The sequence below is a fragment of the Martes martes genome (genome assembly GCF_963455335.1).
Source record: "Martes martes genome assembly, chromosome: 4".
In the NCBI taxonomy this organism is placed as follows: Eukaryota; Metazoa; Chordata; class Mammalia; order Carnivora; family Mustelidae; genus Martes; species Martes martes.
Genome location: NC_137891.1, coordinates 187,385,391 through 187,408,284, shown reverse-complemented (window position 1 = coordinate 187,408,284; position 22,894 = coordinate 187,385,391). Strand labels below are relative to the sequence as shown.

The window sequence follows — 22,894 nt, the reverse complement described above, 5'->3', positions numbered from 1 at the left end:
AGGGCCGGGGATGACGCTGAGCTGTGAGGCAGCTTCCCTGCGTCTGGAAGCCGGTGAGGCTGCAGATGTGCCTGTCGTTCGGAAAGTTCCACGTCCGCCTGCTGGCAAGAGATCTGTGATTTTTTTTTTTTTTTTGAGGATTTTATTTGTTTGACAGAGAGATCACAAGTAGGCAGAGAGGCAGGCGGCGGGGGGTGGGGGGGGCGGGGTGTGGAGCAGGCTCCCCGCCGAGCAGAGAGCCTGATGCGGGGCTCGATCCCACGACCCTGAGATCATGACCTGAGCCGAAGGCAGAGGCTTTAACCCACTGAGCCACCCAGGTGCCCTGAGATCTGTGATTTAAGAACTAAACGTCTCCCACGCAAGTACTAACCCTGCCCAACCCTGCTTCACTTCTGAGATCACACGAGACCGGGCGCGTTCAGGGTGGTACAGCCGAGCGCCCCGAGCCGATCACTACTCACTTCTCTCTTCTCTTTTCCCCATCACCTCGTCTGTGTCTTAAACCTGCTGGGGACCCTTAGCGGCACCCTCTATCTGCTGCCCACAGGCCAGGCTGTCTGACTCCCTGCCGAGACTTACAGCCCTGCGCCCACCCCTGGGGAAGAGGGAGCCCGCTCTGCTCCCCGGGACTGTGGGTAAGGGGCTAGCTGGGGCTGCACCTCAGTAGAGCATAGGGGGAGGGGGACTGCTCCGTCTAGGTCCTGCGCTGGCCTCGCTCTCCTCCAGCTGAGGGTCCTCCCCGGGAAGGAAGGACAGAGCAGGCAGAGGCTGGAGGGAGATGGTCCCCTCCCAGCTGACCTCCCAGGCCGCCCCACCCACACACCACTCACCAGCACCTGCTGTGTATCCTGGCACGGCGCTGGGACCTAGGAGAGGAGACGGGTGAGGCAGAGCCCCACAGGGCTCAGACAGAGCAGAGCTCTGGAGTCTGTCTGCCCTGGGTTTGAATTCTAGCCATGGGCCTGACCGTTGATCCTCCGTGTCATCATCTGTAGACTGAGGAGAGCCGCAGGACCCCTCGGAGGGCTTGGGGACACAGGTGAGAGGCCTACAGCCCGGCACTGGCAGAAAGCTGGGGCCAAGAAGCAGGACCCCTGTGACATCGCCAGGGCTGGCTGCACATCTGTCCCTGTCCCTCCCTGAGAAAGGGCCCCACTACTAGTCTGTGGGTGTCCACCTCATGTTCCGGAGGGAGGGGACACGTCCGTGTGCTTCCCCTTCTCACAGCCCCTGCCCTCTCCCCCCGAGAAGTCGCTGTACCATCAAGAAGGTTGGGGTGTCGGGGGGCCTCCCTCCAGCACGCCCAGGGGGTGGAGGCCACACCCCAGCACCTCCGGGGGGGCCCCCCCGGCTTGCCAGGCATCCTCCCACACGCGCTGCCACCGACTTCCTGGTTCGCCCTGCGGTCCCGCGCCTCGCCTCGCGCACGAAAATGGTCTTATCTCAGGAGCAGGTACCTGGGGGGTTTCAGGGATCCTGTTCCCTGAGTGGGTTTTGTGCTCGAGGGGGTGGGCACGTCAGCTCCCTGAGCAGGGCTTAGAGGTCCCCTGACAGCCCCGGGGTAATCAGGCCAGCCAGCCCCCCTGGGCCCCACGCCGGCACAGGCCTGGCTGCCGCTGGGAGGGGAGCTCTCCCTGCAGACGCCCGGCTGGACCCAGGTGGAGCCCACGTGGCCATCTGTCGCAGCAGCTCGGGCCGAGCAGCTACAGGCGTCCTCCCAGCATGGGGACACGGCAGGCCCCCCACAACCAAGCGGCTGCTAGGGCAGGCTGGGTGGGGGGGTAGCATCACGGGCTGGCACCCAGCAGAGGTGTCTAACGGAGACACAGCTCTGCCGGGAGCTGCTGGCGTCTGCTTTCATCCCTGGAGCAACAAGACAGGAGCCGCCTGGAGATCAGAAGCACTGTGGGGCCACCTCTGTCCCGCCGTTGGGGGAGGGGTGGCACCAGCTGTCACGCAACCCCTGCAGGCTCCTGGAGGGATCCCTGCCCACCAGCTGTCCCCTGAGCCCCCGGCCAGGGATCTCCCACCTCAGAGTGGAATGTAGTTTCCCAGGGAGAAGTGAGGGTCCCTGCCTTAAAAATAAGTTAATGGGTCCCCACCCCTCTCTCCTGCAGAGCGGAGTGCAGAGGGCAAAGGGGAGGGCAGCTGGAGGACCTTTGAAGCTCTGTCTTGGAGGGACAGCCTGCGGTCACCATGCGGGGAAGGAGGGCAGGGCTGGTCAGGGAGCTTCCCCCGGCCCAAGGGGCTTCCTCCCTACCCAGAAAAGCCGAGTCCCTCCTGGAGAGCGTCTCCCCTCCCCCACTGGCTCTCTTCTCTAGTTTCCTGCCGGGACAGGATATTGGTGCAGGGTGTGGTCATGGTGGGAGCTCAGGGTGGCCAGGGGGAGGCGGCAGGAGGGGCCTGTGAGCTTCCCAAGGTGGGCCGGGAGGGCTAGAGGGCTTTGCTCAATGAATGACTGAGGAGAGGCCTGTGGCTGCAAAGATGCCGGAGCCCAGAGCTCTCAGGGGCTTGTTTCCTGCGTCTTGCCCTGACTGGCTGCAACTCTTGGGCTCCCTCCGCCCAGGCACCGGTGAGGGCCCTGTTGGACTTGTGGTTGACAGGCTCAGGATGGAGCCCGCGGCCCCAGCGTCCACGTCCTCTCGGGGAGGGAAGGCAGTTGTTCCCAGGACCGGGGAGGGAAGGCAGTTGTTCCCAAGACCGGGGCCATTGGCCCCAGAGCCTGGCAGGCCCCCATCCATCACTGTGCGCACCCCGAAGGCTTCTGCTCCAGCGGGGAGCCACTCCGCGGGCAGGTGCATGAGAAGTGGGTGTGGATCCGGGCGGGCTGCATGGGGGGAGAGGCGTTTCAGTGTTGCTTTGGGAAAGTTGGCATTTGGGGGCCATGATGTTGTTGTTTTTTAATTGTGGCACTAATGAGACACGAATGGAGCCTTTGCCTGCAAGAGTGTAGGCCCGAGCCGAGCCCGGTGCTGGGCTGACCTGTTTGTAATCGGGGGACAAGCGTTGAAATATTGCTTTGAGAAGACTGAAAAATTCTAGTCTGCCATCTTTTCAAGGAATTCTTTTTTTTATAATTTTTTTTTAAGATTTTATTCATTTATTTGACAAAGAGACACAGTGAGAGAGGGAACACAAGCAGGGAGAGTGGGAGAGGGAGAAGCAGGCTTCCTGCTAAGCAGGGAGCCAGATGCGGGGTTCCATCCCGGGACGCTGGGATCAGGACCTGAGCCAAAGGCAGACAGTTAACGACTAAGCCACCCAGGCGCCCCTTTCCAAGAAATTCTAACGGGAACTCCGTGTCTTTGTCCCAGTGCCTCTCCTGCTGTCCGACCATGTGATGTCCACACTGTTGGCTGGTCCCCCGGCTCAGGACTTGGAGGAGAGATGGGGGTGTCTCTGCGGCAATGAGGAGGGGGTCCTGGCTATGGTGGCCAGCCTGTAGTAATTTGTCACTGCTCTCCCTGCCCCCCACCTGAATCTGAGCACGATTTGTTGATGCTCCTCGGGAATGGAGCAGTGGATCTCCCCGCGCCACCCCCCCCCCCACGGCCCAGGGCCACCCCTGCAGTGATCCGGCCTCTCTGCTGACTCCCAAAGGTGACCCCACAGCCAGAGCCGATTCCCCTGTGCCCTCAGACTCACAGGCCTTTGGCGGCGGCACTCCCTCTTGTGCCCCGGGGAGGACTAGGGTTTCGGCGGGCGGCACCCTGCGTGTGGGACCGAGAGGAAGGGTGTGTTGCGCAAGCTCCCTTCTGGATCTGGTGGTTTTGAGCGGTTACACCCCTTCCTGTCTCTCGCTGGCTGCGTGGCTCCTGCAGCTTCAGCCCCATGACAGGTGGCGGTTTCCTGCCGCGCGGTAGTCATAGCGGAACTCCCGGGCTTTGGCGGGAAGGATTTCCAGCTTTCGAGAAGCCCCAGCTTCTCTCTCTCAACCCCTCCCTCCGGGCGAGGCCATCGGCCTTCGCCTGAGAGACCCAGGTGGTGAGGAGGGGGCCCCTGCTCACCTCTGTGTGTGTGAAACCTCTTAACCCCCCAGCCCAGCCACAACCGTAGGAGAGCCCCCGCCCTGCCCCCCGAGCCAGACCTGCCCGGCCAGAGCAACCCCCGATTCCTGACTTTGCAAAACCGTGTGAAAAATCCTCGTGGTTTCCCATGTGACCCATGTCACATAGCAAGGAGAACTCCTACAGTGTTGTAATTCTTAAGACCTTAGCTCTGTGCGGACGAGCCTTCCAGAACCTCTGAGCTTCCGAGATGATCAGGAATTGGGAGTAGCCGCAGAGGGCCCAGGGAAGACAGTACCCGTCTCGACACCGAGTGGTGGCTGTGTGTGGCCGGTCACACCCACCAGAGAGTCGCCTTTTTCTGGGAACGTGGAAGAGAGGAGCAGCCCCTGAGAATGCAGCGGAGAGGTAGCAAGGGAAAGCGGATGTGGTAGCAAGTCCGAGGACCCTAAACAGTGCTTTTCTGGAAGGTAAAACCCCCACCCGGTAGCAGGCCGGGGGACGTCTGTGCAGGGACAGCTGCACTCGCCTGTGCCCGTGGTGCAGACATCCTGGGCCAGCACCTGCCCTCTGCCAGGACCAGACCCAGGAAGACCCCAGCCCGTGGCCCCCATGGTGCGCCCCCGCCGGTGGGCACATCGGATCCTCCCCAACTCCCCTCATCCTGTTTCACAGATGGAGAAACGGACGCTTAGGAAGGTGGGACGATTTGCCCGTGGTCGTACACCAGATCCGAACCCACCTGGGCCTCGCCTCCCTCCCTGACACCTGGAGTGGCCTCCTCGGGGCACCCGACGGGGTGGGCTTGTCATCAGACCGGCCCTGGAGGAGGACAGGCCTGTGCATGGTGGCCCTAGCCAGGTTTCATGTCAGAAAGTCACCCAAGGCTCGACGTGTTAACTTCACACCAGGAAGTCTGGCTAAATGAAGGTTCCCGCTGCCCCAGTTTTCTCGTGCTCCTGACCCTACAGTGGGGAGACAGCGGGAGGCCTCTTCAGTGACCGGAAGTCCCCCTGTCTTCCTGTGATGAGGGTGGCCCTGAGGTTAAAGCCAGCAGAACGTGCCCCCAGGAGGGCAAAGTCACCTTCCACATAACGGTCCTGGTGGCTGGTCCCGCGTCCCACAGCGGCCTGTGGTGCCCAGTCCAGGCCGGGCGGCCCTCGCGCATGCAGCTATCCTCTCTGGACCGGCAGAGTGGTCCGGGGCGCGACCGTCCCTGGCGGAGGCTGAGGCTGGAGCCGACTGACACGTTGTCGCTGCTCATCTTCTTTGGCTAAAGCACGTGTGACTGTAGGAGCGTCCGTGTGTGTGCGTGCGTGCGTGTGTGTGCGTGTGAGCGAGTGCAGGAGAGGAGAGGAGAGGAGAGGGCAGGGGAAGGTGTGCCGATGAGACAAAATGCCGACCACACGAGGACGGGGTGGGAGCTGTGCTCATCCTTCACAACTTTCATGACGTTTGCAAGTTTTCAGAAGAGGGAGCCGAGAGCGGCAGTGCCCGCAGGTGGGGTCCCCAGTGCCGAGTCGCCATAGCCAGCTGCCCTTCCCACGATGACGGAGAGCTGGGATTTACCCAGCATCTTCCCTCCGGAACGCCAAGCGTTTTCGTGTCTTCTTCTCTCTCTCCCGGTACGGGCCGGCGTTCGTGAGCGCTCCGTGCTTGGATTCTCCAAGAATGACCCGGGTGGCTTGCTCAGGGTCACACACAGACCAAGCGGAAGTGCTGGGGACAGGGGAACCCAACTGCAGACCCACAGCCTATACTCTGAGCCAGTTGTCCCTCCTGGGCCCAGCCAGTTCTCGAGTGGTTTCTGAAGTCTTTGTCCAGAACTGCCCTTTTGAGGACGGGGCAGCCCTGCCCGCCCGCCTCCCTCCCTCCCTCCCTCCGCGGTGCCTGGGATTGGCGGTGTTAGGTCCGTTATTAAATGACATGAGACTGAGACAAAGTAAAAGTTATTTAAAGCTTTATTTTATGATAAGTATTAGAAATCAGATTGATCGGCCAGGGGAACGAGACTGAAACAAAGTTAAAGTTATGCAAAGCTCTATTCTACGCCAAGCATTAGAAGTCAGACTGCCCGGCCAGGGCCGTCTCCGAAGAGAGCGACCACCCCAGCTTACAGGCCCAAGAATCGACTGACTGACCGGCCGGGGCCACCTCCGGAGAGAGCGACCCCTCCCAGTCTTACAGGCCACCTTTTATTGGGTGAAACTGCAACCCATATCTTGGTATCTCAACCCACCAGGTGTGTGTGTCTTTTGCTGATTGGCTAGTTCCATCCAGTCTGGTGACGTGTTATTCAAGATTACCCCATACTAGGACAGTTACAAACAGTCCTTTCTGGGAAGGCTTAGTCAGTTAACATCTTCAGTGTGAAAAATAAGATCGTCGTCCTTCCCAAGACGGAGTCACTTAGGTTTGGGCAAGACCTCCTCACTGTTACAAACAGCACTTCGCACTGATTAGATGTCTCCGTCTGGCCTGACTCGTCCTTGTATTCTGGGCTCTGTTATCAGGAACCAGCCGGCTACATTTTACTGGTTTCCCGGACTTGCTTCTAAGTAAGTTTCTCTGGGGGCGAGAGTCGATTTAAGTTTACTGCACAAACCACAAAGTGGCTGTTTACCCAAGATGGAGTCCCTCTGGCTAAATAGGTCCTTACAGGCGGCCTCCTGCTAGGACGGGGGCTTCTCTGGGACCGGCTGCCGGGCACGTGTGGTCTCTCCCGGTTGAACTGTGGCCGCTGTGGAGGTGGGGGCTCTGGGCAGGTCAGAGGGATGCGTCCCCCTCCCTCCCCTGGCAGGTGGCCAAGGTGGCAGCTCCCCAGGGGGAACGAGGTTGTCCCTTGTGCAGTGGGCACCAGAGCCCGGCCAGCGCCTGGCTGGGAGCTGGGGAGCTGGCTGCTGGCTCAGAGGGAGCCTGACTGTCAGGAGTCCAGGCAGGGCAGAGGCGAGGAGCGGGATGTGACCTTTTCTGGGACACGTCCCTCGTGTCCCTGCTGGCAGCCCAGAGCGCCACTTGTCCCTGTCCCTGTTGCTGCCCTGAGCACCAGGCGTGGGACAGACAGATCACTGCATCCTGCAGAGGAGACGGAGAGGTGCCCGCAGGGCCGTTGAAGTGACGCGTCTGGGGTCTGGGGAACGGTGGGGTCTGGAGATATAACCACAAGGGTTCCGGCCAGAAGACGGGTAGAAGTCTGAGGAACCTCGTGAGATGGAAAAGAAGAAAGGCTCAGAGTCCGAGAGGGGAGCCGCGGAAGCCAAGGAGGGTGGGAAGAAGCCGCGGGAGGCAGGAGGAGAGGCCGGACGGCGTGGGTCCCAGCAGCCCCGGGGGGGGGGGGGGTCAGCCAAACTGTAGACACCACCAGACTTAGCAACAGGAAGGTCACAGTGGCGTTGGCGAGAGCAGCTTCCTCTGAGCGGGGAAGGCAGAGGGAGAATTGCAGGCAAGAAAGGACAACTCTTTTGAGGAATTTTCCCGCGAATGGGATGGGAGACATAGGGCAGCTGGAGGAGGAGGCGGATCCCAGCAACTGTGCTGTGTGCTTTTCAAGACAAGAGACGTTATAAGTGCCTGTCCACAGAGGGACGGGGTGCCCTCGCGTGGGGCTGGAGTGGGGTGTGTGCTCAGGCGGAATGCCGTGGCCGTGGCCGTGGCCGTGGCGGTGGCGGGGTCGTCCGGGTGGCAGTAGCCGGGGAAACGGGATGTTCCAAGAGCTGACGTCGGTCGTGGGGGAAGCTGGCCTCTGGTGGCTTCCGTTCCGTCGGTGGAATGGGAGCAGCTGAGCCCGGAGCTGAGAGGCGCCGGGGAAGGCGCCGTCCGGGAGAGCGGGGGGGAGCGGCTTCCAACCGGCCTCGGCCACCTCCGGCCGCAAAGCCCGTCAGTGTGCTCAGTGCTGCCGTGTGGCACAGACGCAGGACGGCTCGTACCCAAGTGGGCAGTTCCAGCAACACACCTTGTTTACAGAGATGGGCCGCAGGCCGGACTGGCTCCGTTGTTGGTCGTCCACCAGTTCCTGCTCCAGGACCCGCCATCCTCAAAGTGTGGTCCCTGGACCAGAAGCGCGAGCGTCCCCGGGGGGCCTAGTCAGAGACGCAGGTCCTTGGAGGCACCCCCCCTCTGCGGAGTCGGAGACTCTAGGTCCCTCCACCGTCTCGAATTCAGATTGAGTCTGTGATCCTGGAAGTCTGGAATTCAACACCCCGTGGTGCCTGTGCTGGGGACTGAGACCCCGCGGGCAGGGCCCTGTGTTGTACAGGTGGCCTCCAGCACCTGCGCACGGTAGGGCCTCGGCGGACACGCTGTGCGCCAGTGAACCCACCACCGTCTGACTTACAGTTAAAGACTTCAGGGAATGATTGGGTTTCACGCCAAGTGACCTGGCCGAGCACACCCCAGGAGCACCTAATGGGCACAAAGGAGAGGCCCGCCCCACCCTCAAAGCTGAGGGACCCCACCCCCCTGGAGCTGCGTGACCGAGCTCTTTCTGCGGGAAAGGCACTGGGCCTCGGGTGGGGGGGAGTCAGGCTGGTCCATCTGGTGACCGTGACCCTGGTGGAACCCCAGAATTTGAAAGAAAGGTGACCAGGAGGCCTTCAGGGTCTGTCCGAAGCCATTCCACCAGGTACGGATGGACAGGGCCCTGCAGACAAGGGCCCAGGAGAGGGCAGCCTGGGTTAGGGCACTGCCGCTCGTGAGCAGTCCCCTGAGAAGCCCGAAGACTGGATTCAACATCAGCCGAGAATCCACCACATTTCTTTGAAGGATTTCAGTGGCCTTTTACTTCCTCTTGTCAACTTCCTCACAACTCAGGGACAGATAACAAGAAGGTCAGCTCGTGCTGACCACATGGGACAGCAGGCAGGGTGCCTGGAGAGAATCCCAGAGTGTGACAGTCAGGGCAGGCTCCCCAGGGAGGCCCAACAATGAGAAGGTCTGTCGGAAGGGCATTCCAGGCAAAGGGCACTGTAAGTGCAAAGGCCCTGCGGCAGGTGTGCACTTGGCCTGTGGGAGAAGGGAAGAAAGGGGTGCGTGAGCTAATCTCCTTTAGAAGTAAGTGCCCCTGGCTGCCAGGGGGAAGCAGGGAGCACAGTCAGGAGACGGACCTGGTGGTTCAAGTGACAGATGATGGTGGCTTGCCCTGAGGGTAGCGGGGGCAGGGGGGGCAGTGAATGGACCGATGTCTGCCGGTATTCGTTATCAATTGCTGTGTAAAATATGCCTGCAAACTTAGGGACGTAAAACTCTTGGTTTCTGTGGGTCAGGAGTTCAGTCAGGGCTCTGCTACATCTGCTGCCTCGCAAGCCTGCAGCCAAGGGGTTTGGCCAGGGCTGTGGTCTCATCTGAAGGCTCGACTGCGGGAGGAAACTCGGGATTCCAAGTCCACACGGTCTGAAGGATTCCCTTCTCTGTGGGCAGTTACACTGAGGGCCTCCGTTCCCGGCCCCACGGTCCTCTCCAGCCATGGCGGCTTGCTTCTCAGAGCCAGCAAGGGAGGGAGTCTGCTAGCCAGACAGAAGGCACTGTCTGTATCGCCTGTTCATGGAAGTGATATCCTGTCACCTGCTCTGACCTGTGGGGCGGGAGGAGGTCACACCCAGGGGGAGGGCCTGAGTCCCAGGAGCTGGGGTTATCTGACCAGCCGCCTTCCTGAAAGCTGAGCAGTGACACCAGCAAACACTGGGCTGGGGTGGGGGGCGCTGAAGCATCAAGGATGAGCCTGGGGGACGGCGGTGCCACTTCCTGGGACAGTGGAGATGGCCCAAAGTTCTCAGCCCACCAATGCCCCCTGGGGCCAGCAGAGAAGGGCTCTCAGAACCTCAGGAAAGCGGCGGGGAGGCAGAAGGACCTCGTGAAGCTCAGGGATGGGAGAGTAGAAATCCCTTACAGAGCCCTTGACCCCAGCCATGAGCTTTGTCTGAGCCCCCATGGGCTGGTCTGTCTGTCTGTCTCACGAGGGACATACAGATGCCCAGCAAACGGGGCCTTCACCGTCACAGAGCCTCCCAGGCAAACCCAACTGGTCTTTTGAACCACCTCCCCTCTACTCTGCTTTTCCTCCAGAATCTTCCGTCTGTGAAGAAGAGAGTAAGTCAGGACCAGTGAGGCCGGCCCCATGTATCCGGAATCGACCACAGGCTCCCCAGCTCGGCTCTCTCTGCGACAGACGGGCTCCCCCGGCATGATCTACAGGTGATCCCCTGCCCCCGACCCAGCCAGGCCAGGCTCAGACTCGGTCTTGCCTCTGAGAAGGGACCCCCGAGGCCAGTCACCAGCCCTGGATCCAGAGGGAAGGACCAAGGGAGGCCCACAGGGCTCTGAGGTACAGGTCAGCAAGAGCTTTCTCTGAGGGAAGGAACGGAAGCTTTTAAAGCCCCAGATTGTCCCGGTGGAGCAGAGCCAGGGTGAGACTCATCCCCGACTCCTCTGAAGGATTCTGTTGGAGGCAGCAGGCCTGGAAGTGAGGGGGTCCCTCCCCAGCTTCTGTGTCTTTCTTACACACCCCGACTTGTGCAGCCCCCTTTGAGGGAGGCTCAGAGCCTTGCATGGGGGCGGGGGGTGGGGAGGAGCGGCCAGCGGCTCGCCGGGCACCCTTGCCTTCCTTCCATGAAGGCCAGTTCCAAATCCAGCCCTGGGTCTTTCCATGTGGAGAGCAGCCCCGGCGGAACCACGGGGGGAGAACACGAAGGCGTTGGTCGGATGACAGCTGCTGCTGTCATCCTGCTCGGAGCCCAGGACCCAGACAGCCGTGGCCGTCACGAAAGACGGGCCCGGGTGGGAGCCCTTGATGGGTTGGGCCTTCCTCGGTAACCGTGAGGGCCTGACCCAGAGCAAGTATCCGTAGAACCCACAGGGAAAGGGGGCGTCCCTCCTTGATCAGAGTCCTAAAAAGAACCCCGTGGTCCCAGGCAGTCTCGCCAGTGTGTGGGGGGACGGGCCACCTCTCAGCTTGAGGGTTTTGTATGGTCATCCTAGAGCATATTTCATTAAAACCCCGACTGTCACTCAGAGGCTTACCTCTTGCCTTCGCGCCCCTGCCCCCGCGTGGGAACGAGGCCGACTCCGGGCGGACCTGCCCGCCTCCACCGAACAGACCGGGCTTCTGCCTCCGCGTGCCACTGGGTGGCGCTGCCGCCGAGCACTTTGTCCCCGGGTGCACCGGCCAAGGGGGTGGGGCCCGGCTGTGGGGTGTCGCTGCCGCGTCCCCGGCCTGCACCCCCCTGCGGCTAACCCCACCGTGGACTCTCTCTCTCTCCTTTTTCTCTGTCTTCCACCGCTGTCCGCAGTACTCGGTATGGGAGCCCCAAAAGGCAGCTGCAGTTCTACAGGTAACAAGCCCCCCGTTCCCCCCCACGGCCCGCTCGCGGAAGGCAGGGGTGCGGGCGGGAGGGCCGTGCCCGTCCAGCTCGAGGTGCCGGTGAGACTCCCCAGTAAGACAGGCGCTGGGGTCCTCTGCCGGTGCCCTCCACACCGCGTTATGTGATGTCCCGATGCACACCGTGAAGCTGGGTTCCTGGTGTGTGCCCCGCTCTGGAATCCGCTTGGATTGGAGCAAATGGCCTGATCCCTGCTGAGCTCACCCTGATCTGCCTCACACTCTCACTTGTCCGCGGCGGAGGCCGCACGCCTGTTGTCACACGTCTTGTCACACGTCTGTTGTCGCGGGTGTGTGCTCCTTGGGTGATCCGGGTAAACAAGGTGGGGGGCAAACCCAGCCATTCTCCCCTTCTCTTTGGGTCTGAGCTGATTTGGGATCAAAGGGGCAGTCCGAGGCCGATACATTCTCGGGGCCGTGGGGCCGCCGTGTGACCTGGGTCGGGGCTGGACCTGCTGGCATTTTCTGGGGCATCTCCTGGGTGGTGGATGGGCACACCACGTTCTTCGGTGCAAGGCTGCGCCCCACTGGGACATGGCCTCGAGGGGCCCTGGCTCCCAGCCCAGGCCGAGGCAGGTCAGCCAGCAAAGTCCTCCCGGGCGAGTCCCTTCCTCCTTTGGGCAGCTCAGCTGTGGCGTGGGGAGGCGTGCCACAAAGATGTGTGCTTCTCAGGCAGTCTGTAACTGCAGGAATTTATTTCAGCGGACGTTTTCCTCCTGTCGGGAAAGTGTCGATGTTAAGCATGACACAGGTCAGCCCCGGCGCTATGGGGACTCGGTATGGCTCTTGGGAGCAGAGCCCTGGTGTGTCGTGTGTGCCTCGGCGTTCAGAGCTGGAATGTCTCCGTCTAGACCGGCTCCCCAGGGCCATGCCCACCTGCTGGTGCAGAGCCAGGGGCCGGTTATCGCCGTTTCATGGGGAATTGGGTGCTGGGGTCGGCAGCCCTTCCCGCAGCCCCGGCACCTCTGAGCGTGGCCGTGGGCCTGGGTCCTCGGGCTAATTTCACCTCCCCTTCAGTACCTCCCATGGGGTCTCACTCCTTCCAGAGAGCCCCGAAGACATGACTGAAATTTTTGCTGGATAAGATTTTACCTGAAATAGAGCAGAAGATAAGATTTTACCTAAACTGGTTAGAGCTGAACTTGGGCTTGCAAAGGCTTTTATGGGATGACACGTGTGCCATCACGTAGGTGGGACGACGTCGTACGTCAGAACATAGGCAAGACATTCGTCCCAGGAGGATTTGACCAATGAGACCAAAGACTCTGGAGGAAAGGAGCGAGACAGCGGGCGGCAGAGCAGCAGCCCAGACTGCCGGCTGGAAGTGGCCCCCGGGGCGGGGGCCGAGAATTGTGGGGTATCACAGAGCTGAAGGCAAAGAGGACCCCATAGCCCTCGCTGGCCCTTAGGGCCCCACAGATCCAACCTGTTGTCCACTCCCAGGGAACCCTCTGTCCTGCCCCGAGCCAAGGTCTGTTGGAGAACTGCCCCCCAGACGCGCAGACCTCCATCCGGGCCTCCCAGCAGCGCGTCCCCCCACAGGCTCTGGCCGTCCCGCCCTTTGCGTCTCCGGTGTGGTTTACTCTCGCAGACACTCGGGTGTCTCTTGCAGGGTCTCTGACAGTGACCTCTCATGACGTGGTACTTCCGTTTAATGTCCTGGGTGCCACTCCCAGGGGGGCGTCCTTGTCGTCTGGGCCCCGACTCAGTGGCCCTCAGAGGGTGAGGTCAGTCGGCACGTGGTCCCTCCCCTCGCAGGGCAGAGATGTTTGAGGTCCTGCCCTCCAGCAGCTCACAGACTAGGGGAGGCGAGACCCTGTACCTGTCCGCTGTCTCGGTGAACGCCGCGTAACAACGAACCTCCAGGCTCGGTTCCCTGCTACAGGAAGCATGTGTTCCGTGAGGCTGGGCTCTGCTGGGTTTGCTCGGAGCCGCGGGTGGGGCCCAGGCGCTCCTCCTCGCGTCCTTTTTAACCAGAGGCTGCTCCAAGCAAAAGTGCCGAAGGAAGAGCCGATGCACGTCGCGCCCTGAAGGCGCACGGTTTGAAGCGCGTGCGGGCGCTCCTGCTCGTACTTCTGGCCAAAGCAAGTCTCCTGTCCATGCCAGATGTCAGAGGACAGGAAACTGTACCCCCCCCCCATAGAAGAACCACAGGCAGGTGAGGCCGAGAGGGGTAGAGGCCCTGGAACCACTGTGCGACGTAGCCCAGAACCCACAGGACTAATAATACCGGGAAGGCAGAACCTGTGGTGGGAGACGTCCACACAGCTCTTGGCACTCTGAGGATGGAGCGAGCACCGCCTGCTGAGAGTCAGGGAAGGCTTCATGGAGGAGTCAGCCTGAGGGCTTTGACTGGGCCCTGGAGGCTGGGCAGTCTTCGCAGAGAGCCCAGGAGGAACATTCCGGTAGAACAGGAGGCAGTGAGTGCACAGACTGGCCGTGAGGGGTGCAGACGGGGACAGGAGGCCAGACTCTAGAGGACGAAGGAGGTCGGGTGGGGAAGGGCCTTGAGTGCCGAGCAAGTCGACATTGGGGAGCCGCCGATGGTGTCTGAGCAGCGCAGAGATCAGAGCTCTGCCGGGGGAGGGAATAAGACGGCGGGTGGAGAGGCTGGGAGGCAGGAGCGACGGAGAAGGGCCGGGCTGGAGGAGCCCCAGGAAGACAGAGGAGAGCGAGCAGGGCCGGAGAACAGAAGTCAGGAGCCTGTCCTCCAGGTGACTGACGGCTGGTACGGAGAGGGATGTGGAGGGGCGCGGAGCCCCGGGGAAGGAGACGGGGCGTGCCAGAGTACGTCGGGCCCCCGGCAGTGGGGCCACGTGGCACAGAGGCCAGGGACCTGACATGCTGGGCTTGTGCCTTTGAGAGCAGCCATGCCAGACCCATCCCGGGGGGCCTCTCCAGGTAGCGATCCGCTGCCGGTCCCCCGGGCTCCCCGTCCCACGTCCCGTTTTGTTTGCATTCTACCCCGGGTCTGAGCAGTGACTCCCCACCCTGCTAGCACCCACCGCTGGCGTGTCTGTCACGGGAGAATCCACTCAGCCTCCGTCCCCAGCCCCTCGTGCTGGAAGATAGAGTCACGCTGAGACTTCCTTGGGACCCTAGGGTGACAAGGCGTGCCCCTGGGGTCATGACCTAGGAACGGGGCTCAGCACGGCTTCAGCCCAGAGTTCAGCCTCAAAGCATCTTCCGAAGCCGGGTCAGAACGTGTGCTGTGAGGAAGGGTCCCTGCGCCCCTTCCCGGAGGGAGCGGCAGTGTGGTGTTCAAATAGCAGGCTTCCAGAACCTTCCTGCCATTTATAGGTACTGACCGTATAGGTTATACCAATCTGGGGCACGTCCCAGCAGAGGAGAGGAGGGACACCTGTCTACATTGCTGAGGGCAGGTCTTGCCAGACCCCAACCCCTTCCCCGGGAGTGGTGGTCACATCCTCTGGGGACCCCCGGCCCCATACTGCACAATGTGGTACAAGAGCTGGGAGCCCCGGGTTCTGGCCTTGGATAACCAACGCACGGCCCGCCGCTCCCCACCTGTGGCCCATGTCTCTGGCACTCGGGGCAGTGGAGGGCTGGTAGGGAGTGTGCCCACGGGAAGGGGCGGACCCCAGTCGGCGCCCCCGCCCAGCCCCCCATGCCAGGAGCGGGCCTTGCCAGGCTGCACCGCGGAACTGCATTTCCCGGGCTTTTAGGGGAAGAGACGCTCGTGAATAATTCAGCCTCTCACTGAGCTAAAAACGCCCTAATAGACTAATGGACTCCCTGCCTCCAAGCTCGACCCTCACGGGGCGCGTCTTGTTCACCAATTGCTTCTAACATCCGACGGTGACACTTGCTAATGAAGCAGCTGCTGGGGCAGAGCCTTAGAGCGTCTGGCGAGCCCTAGTCACCCAGGCTGTGTCCCCGTTAAGGAGCAGACGCCAGGAAGGCAGGTGAGTGGCCTCTCAGCTCCAGGAGTCCGGGCACGGCCGCCTTCTCGGGGTTGCTGCTGGGGGACCAGCAACGTTCCGTTCCATCCCAGGAACGAAAGACACAGAGAGCCCATATGGGGGGTGCATTTGGCTGATCTGAAATTAGAGGACCCTGTATATTTTTTCAAAGCAGAAAACCTAAAAAAAAAAAAAAAAAAGAAAGAAGAAGAAGAAGCAGCAGCCGGGCCTAGGTAGCTACAAGGTGACAGTGGGAGGGGGTGAGGGGTGGGCATTCTGCCGCTTGAGCGTGCTTGCCTCCCAGACCTGCCCGCTGGGGACCGTCCGTCTTCCCATCCCGGGGAGACCTGGGCGTCCGGCTTCACCACGAGGATCAGCATTGTGGGGGCTTCCCGCGAATGACAGCGGAGTCGTGGGTGGGGGACTCGTTGGGGCCTCGGTTCGCTGCCTGCTATCCAGCCAGGTGGCTTTGCTTTGCCGTGACATGCTGCCATGCGTTTTCCAGCCGCGCCCCAGAATGATGCAGCTTTCCCCTTGCATTCCCGCTTTCGGAACTTGGGCTGGTTTCTCGAAGACCGAGACCCGTGTCCCCGTATAAAAGAGCCGTTCGGGATTCCTTCCAAACTTCACCTGTCGGGCTGCGGTGGCTTTCGGTAAACGCACCACGCAATTCAGAAACGCCAGGTGGTTGGCCCTTTGGGGAGGTCGACGGCCCAGCTGACTTAATGAGGTCGACGCCTCCCCTTCGCTTTCCCGTGTCACGGTGTTCCGTGTTCGTTCACCGGAATCCCGCCCCCCCCCCCGAGCCCTTCCTCCACCAAAATAGATTTGCAAAATGTGGTCTACGGTGCTGGGGAGAACCTGGGTGCCTGTGACTCATTATGGCTATTGAGGAAGGGGCTAGGTTTTCTTGACATGGTGTGGGGGGCCGGATGGGGGAAGAACGCGAGGTCAAAGTCACTGCGCCCCTGAGGCCTGAAAAGCGAGGGGCCGGAAGCAGGAGCCCCGGCAGTGGGCCCTCCCTTCTCCCGGCAGTGTCTTCCCGAGGCCCCTTCTTCCAGCCACCCCAGCGGGTTCCAGTCACCTCGGGAGGAAGCCAGGAATAAGCCCCAGCATGAAGAGGTCCCGAGGGCCAGACTGTCCTCTCCCGTGGGTAGACCATCAGAGCACCTCTGTGCCTTCTGTGTCCGTCCTCCTCGGTGGGGTCTTGCCTCCCTGGAGGAGAGGAGGAACATTTCCCAGCTCTTCCCCCACAGTGCGCCCTCGTGGGCGCCAGTCCTCACCCTGCCACCCCCAGCCAAGGCCACTCTGCTTGTCCACACCCCACCTCTCTCAGAGTCCCCTGGCCAGAGCCAGTCCCGGGGTCCAGGGGACACTCGCCACCGTGCCGTAGGTGACACCCACAGGCCCACACCCAAGGTCGCTGTGAGGTGTGCTGTGAGGAAGTGTGCCCCCACAGAGAGGGCACCCTCTGAATCCTGGCTGTACCCTGCCTGCCTGCACCCGTCTCGTTAGGACAGTCGTGGTCCGTGCAAGACCAGAGTCAACCACCAATGCTGGCTTTCATCTTGTCTAACCTTTCCTACTCATGTTCGGTATTGGCAGCACTCCCTGGTAGCATTCAAGCCTGTGCTCCCCTGTGCCCGCTCCAGGGGCCCGCCCTGCCCTCTGGCCTCTGTCCTCTCCACCCCACTTTTCCTAACTGGTGTCCCAACTGATGGCAGCCGCGTCCCCACCCGCAGCCCGCTCGAAGCTGCACCACCAGCCCCTGCCCAGGCTCGTCTGCACAGCTGGTACAATCAGCCTCTGCTCATCCCACTTCACAGACGGGGACACTGAGGCTCGGAGCCATCAGGGGGCCTGCATGGGTCGCACTGAGGTGGTGACAGACAGGGCTGCCCCTGTCCAGGACCTGGGTGCATAGGCACACCGCCCTCCCAGCCCCAGGACCTTGGCTGGACTTCCAAAGCCAAACCAGACCAGGTTGCTTTTTGTGGCTAGTGTCTTGAAAGCTAATGGTTATTGATCTCGGCCTGGCTGGGAATGTGTGCGCCCGAGGTGGGTCCTGCTTTTCGGGAAGGACCGCTGTAGCCCCAGCCTGCCAGGCTGCTCTTCTCTGAACGGGGACCCCCAGGGAAGCCAGAACTGGTCCGCCTTTGCCCCATGCAGGACGGGCAGCCGGCCACACCGCCACTTCTAAAGCCGCTGCCCGACGCTGCCCTGCCCCCAGCTATGCTTGGAGGGGCTGAGGGGCCAGAAGGAAGGGAGGGGGGATCTGTGCTGCTGCCTGTGGGCCTCCATGGCCCCATTTCCTAAGATGACCCCCATCCTGGAGCCCTGGGCCTCTCTACCGCCTCCAGAGTGATTCTCCTGGACATGGGAATTTTCGTGCCTGGGACATCTCTACCTTCTTTAGCATCCCTGATCCCCTTAGTCCAAACCCTTGGGGGATGCCAGCCGTCCTGGACCCTGCAGACCCCCTCCCTGTGGCTCTGAGCTGTGGTGAAGGGGAGTCCTGGCCCCAGAGGCCCCCACCTTGCCCCCTCAGCAGAAAGCACGCTGCTTAGAGCCTCAGGCCGGAGTCGGGGAGGTGCTGTCCACACGTCAGGGAAGGCCAGTCTCTGCGGTGGGCACCGAGCCTCAGACGGGAAGGTCCTCACCTTCCCGGACCTGACCTCCAGGGGATCAGATGCAACAAACGAGACGATTAGAGAAGACTCTGTTAGGTCAGGAGGGGGCGCAGCCATGGAGGAAAAATCGCAGCAGGAAAGGGAGCTGTGAAGTGTTGGGGTCCGAGGTGGGGGGAGGGTACCACCCAAGGAGGAACCTAGCCCAGGGCAGCACCTCTGCCCTCAGGGACAGGGCCAAGGCCTCCGCAGCTGCCTCAGCTCCTGGGACAGCTTTCCCAGCCCCTCCCGGGGACGCTTGAACTTGCTGCCCCTTGGGGACCTTGTGCGTTTGTCCAGCCGCCGGGACTGGGCTCCAGGATCCCGCTCTGCTGCTGACCTAGCAGCTCCTGTCCCACCTTCTGTCCTTGGGGATGATGCTGGGGCCACCGTGTGGGCATCAGAGCCAGGGCAGAGGGCTGTGGTCTGGTGCGGGGGGGTCCCCAGATTGTAGAGCACCCCTGACCCCTGCAGTTGTGTCCTTGCTGCCCAAGGAGACTGCAGGATGCGGTGCACGACCACAGCTCCCTCCTCGTTTCACTCACTCACGCACGTGCGTTAACGCAGATGGTAGCTTCTCCCGCTTGCCCGATGTTTTCTTTACTTCTGTGTCCGAGGAATCACCACATATCAGTCCGTGGAGACCAGCCTCGCGGAAGGCTGCGCCAGTTTCCATTCTAGGGATGGACTCTCATTTCTGTAACCAGTTTCCCCGTTGAGGGGCACCTGTGGTGTTTCTAGCTTCCGAGAGTGTGGTCCTCACTCAGGAGGACAATTTAGCAATGGTTTCTCCCATCTCAGCTTGGCTGTTTCCCTATCTGCACGGAACCTCTGTCCCTCTCTTGTCACCCCCCTCCTTACACACGTCCCATTCCGTCTGTGGCAAAACGTGTGGCTTGTGACATATTCGGTTATCGTGGACGGTGGAGCCCATGGAACCTGCAGGTGCCGCGGTACTTTCTACTTTCTACGCGTATGTGGCTAGGGTCTCCCTTTGTGCGTCTCGTGAACAAACGAATAGGGCCTTCCTCGGGCCGGCTCGTCCTGCGTCATCACCCCAGAGACAGCCCAGTACCTGCTTTGACCTTGGCAGCACCGCCAGGGAGCACTGTGACGCGGCGCCTTCGGCAGTGGGGGGCCGGGCTCTCTGCATGCTCTCTGCCGCTGTTTTCCTTTGGGGCCCCTTTGAGTCTCTCCCGCCTGGAATGCAGCTTGGCCTGCGTTTGTCTCGGGGAGGCGAGGGCAGAGGACGGGGCTGAGCCAGGTTCCCAGCCGGGCAGCTTCGAGGACGAGGACGGAGACTCTGGTGTCAGGAGGAGTTCGCTTCCCGGGGCCCGGCCGCGGGTGCCAAGACCTGCTGTGGCCGCTGTGGCCGGAGGACGTGTCTCTGCAGCACCCCTGCCCCGGGCACAGCCCCCGGGTGGGCACCCGGGCGGGGGGAGGGGCAGCGGCCCCGTCCCTAACTCATCACCACTCCCCGCGTTTCCCGTCCGGACAGCGGCAGCCCCCGGGCCGGGCGGGACCATGTTGTCCATGACGTACAGCGAGAGCCTGAGGAGCGTGAGCAGCAGGTGTCACTCGGACTGGGCCCTGCACCCCGTGCGCCAGACGGACACGCTGGAGCTGCAGCGGCTACGGGAGGTGCGGGCGGCCGCCCAGGCCAGGAACATGGAGAGCTTCCTGCGCATGCACGGCCTCTCCCTGGACAGCTGCACCGCCCGGCGCACGGGCATGAAGTACCGGTAAGGGCCGGGCCGGGGCCGGGCGGGACGCGCGCCGGACCGGGCAGGTGCCGCCGGAGGGTGGCTGCCGGGAGCGCGGCGAGTGACGGGACCGGATGCCAGGGTGGAGGGCGCGCGTTTACAGAGTCCAGCCGCGCGGAAACGTGCGATGGGAAATCAAAGTCTGTCCTCCCTGGCATCGTCCTGCCCTCCAGGACCAGCACGGTGACCACTTTGATGTGCGCTCCGTGGGGGAAGAGCGCGGTTTCTTGACAACGCTTTGCAGCAGGGGTTCGGTGCGTGGTTGTCATTTGCCTTCTTGCGCCGTCACTGGGACAGCTGAGTGACGCGGGGGGCTGGCTAGACACGCATTCACGAAAAGACCTCTCAGTTTGTCACCTCGAATAAGCTCGTCCTGGTGCCAGACCAGACGTCCGCCCGGGCTGGGTACGGTTGTGCTTGAGCGAGGACGTGTTCCGCTCTCGTCGCACCATGAGCTGGACTGTCCTCACGGGCGGGGAGGGCGGTTTTCCGCAGGCAGCCTCCGAAATTAGCTGCCCGCCCCTGTGCTCACATCCGCAGCAAAGGCCCCTGTGTTCTCCAGGTGACAGGCATGGAGGGCTCGCTCTGCTTGGAACCTCAGAAGGACGTTCTGTTTAGCTGGCTGGTCTTTGAAATCAGCATCCGGGGCAGCGCTCTGGTCGGCCCACTGTCTCCGCTGAGAGCCTCCGGGAGCGGCCGGAGAGCCCCAGAGCTGGCGCTTGCATCTATCCATTGCAGGCGTTCAGGTTTTGTTCCTGTGTTAAATTTGAATTTCAAATAAACTTTTTTTTTTTTTTAGTGTAAGTATATCCCACACGATATTTGGGTCTTACTTACACTACAACCTTCCTTCTCTGAAGTTCGGATGTAATTGGTCATCCCGTCTTTGATGCGGCTTCCGTCTAACACAGGCCCCGGGGGCTGTCTGGTTGCTCTCTGGGGAGGAGAGCAGAGACCGGCCCAATGGCTTTAACATGCCGCTGTGGATGGTGGCGCGTCTGGACCTGCGGCCCATTGTTTGATCGTGTGGTTGCCGTTTAAAGAAACAAGGCACTTCTGCTGTGAGTCCATTAGATGGCAGAATTCTTAAGGTTTTGTGTTCTAAATCCAGCTGTCAGGGGGGACAGAGTATCAGCTGGTTTGGCCTCGGCAGCTCTTAATTCTAGTGGAAATTTCTCAAGAGGGAGATGAGACTGGGGGGCAGGGGTGGGGCTCCAGTCACTGATGCTTGTCATTAATTCAGCAGATGTTTATTAGGGGTCTTTGGGCTCCAGGGGCGCCGGGTGGCTCAGACGGTTGAGTGTCTGCCTTCGCCTCCGTTGCGTTCCTGGGGTCCTGGGATCGAGTCCCCTGTTGGTCCCCCTGCTCCGCAGGGGGTCTGCTTCTCCCTCTGCCCCTCCCCCACCCCGCTCATCACTCTCACTCTCATGCTCTCGCTCTCTCTCTCAAATAAATAAGCAAAGCCTTATAAAAGGGGGGAGGGTCTGTTGGGTCCAGATGCCACGCAAACAAGATGGACAGGGTCCCCACCCTCGTGGACGGTACGTCCTCATTCAGGGAAGCAGAGAAAAAGCAAGTAACCACCTAAGGAAGTAAGACAAGCCCGGCACAGCCGAGACCCCGACCATCTGAAAGGGGGACATGTTAAGATGCAGCGTGGAACCTTCCAGGCCAAGGAGACAGGGGAACATCTGACCGGCGTGGCCGGGCCGGAGCAAGGCAGGTGGAAGGCAACAGGGTGAGGCAAAGGGGCTTCCTCCCTGGAAGACCGCCTCCCCTCCGTGCTGGATAAAGGTCATGATGGCAGGTGCACCAGGGAGAGTCGTGTCCACCCTGAACCCAGAATGTGGCCTTGTTTGGAAATAGGGTCATTGCGGATGGACTCCGTTAAGACGAGGCCCTCCTGCGGTAGGGTGGACCCTAACTCCGATGCCTGGCGCCCTGGAAAGAAGGGCATATGACGACACGTGGGGATCAGGCCACATGACGGAGGAGGCAGAGAATAGAGGTGATCACGAGTCTGGGGACACCGGCAGCCACCGGGAGCTGAAAGAGGCAGGGAGCGGGGGTCCCCTGATGCCTCCAGAGGGAGACTGCCCTGCCCATAGCTGGATCTCAGACTTCTGGCCTCCAGAACTGGGAGAGAATCTATTTCTAGTCTTTGAAGCCCCCCAGGTTGCGGTGCTCCTTTTTGGGAGCCCCAGGAAGCTAACATGGGGTGGGGGGAGATGGGAGCCAATCGCTTATTTGCCTGACACCCCAAGGAAAATCTGGGCCCCATCAGAAACGTGGGGAGCTAGCCAGGGGGCTAAGAACCCAGGGAAAACCCACTTCCCAGGGAGCGGAGGGAAACAAACCACAGCGCCTTTCACATTTGATGGGCCAAAGGTGGTCACACCCGCACGGTCCCTTCTTTAACTGGCGGATTTCATCTTACTGCCTCCAGGGGGGTTGCGGTTATCAGGAAAACAGGCCTCTGCGACTAATGCCCACAGTTATTAAAGATCCCAGATAAGTGCTGCCCCACAGCCACCGTCCCCGCCAGCAGCGGGGCTGCGACTCCGTTAAACTCGGTCTTAAATATTAATGTAAAAAAGATAATGCCTCCAGATACGCGCCTGCTCGGGGGAGCAAGGGGACAGCTGTGCCCCAGGCCTGGGCGTTTTATCAGCTGAACTGAGCTCGAAGCTGGGGGAAAGTCTTTCCTGTTAACTTTCTCTGCTGCTTTTTCACTTTCCTCAACTCATGTGGTTTAAAAAAAAAAAAAAATGCATCAAATTTTTAAATCCTCACAGTGCCTGTGTGAGCTCCCCTCCCCGCACCCACCCTGGGGATTAGCTATGGGTGGGGGGGGTCCAGAAATGTGGCCTCAAAGGTGGCAGCAGCTTTCCCAGCGGACTGGCTAGAGGCCCCAGACCCACGTAGCACCCGCTGGACCCAGACCTTGGTTCGGTTCTGCTCCTCCCTTCCCCCACCCCCCCCCCCCGCCAGGGCGCCAGGAATGGATCCCAAATCCCCTCGAGGCCGCGTGGCCTTTCCCTGCTCTGATTTCGGCTTTGACCCTCTCCCCCTACTCAGGAGGCTCCGTCCTTCTAGGTCTGGAAGTTGCCGCACTCGTTCCCTCCTCGGGGCCCTTGCAAGGCCTGGTCCCCCAGATTTT

General features: G+C 61.3%; 1 protein-coding gene across 3 annotated transcripts in view; it reads left to right on the top strand.

Moving 5' to 3' along the window:
• KCNAB2 (potassium voltage-gated channel subfamily A regulatory beta subunit 2) overlaps positions 1 to 22,894 on the top strand; it is an 80,400-nt gene that overhangs the window by 20,842 nt on the left and 36,664 nt on the right. Inside the window, exons 2-3 of one of the 3 annotated variants that reach the window (XM_080802466.1) lie at positions 10,071 to 10,199; positions 11,294 to 11,335. In XM_080802466.1, the coding sequence (XP_080658592.1) occupies positions 10,123 to 10,199; positions 11,294 to 11,335 (119 nt within the window). In that variant the 5' untranslated portion in view covers positions 10,071 to 10,122. Of the gene's footprint in view, positions 1 to 1,390; positions 1,457 to 10,070; positions 10,200 to 11,293; positions 11,336 to 22,894 lie in introns of those variants that run through there. The other 2 variants (XM_080802468.1, XM_080802467.1) reach the window with 2 other exon arrangements.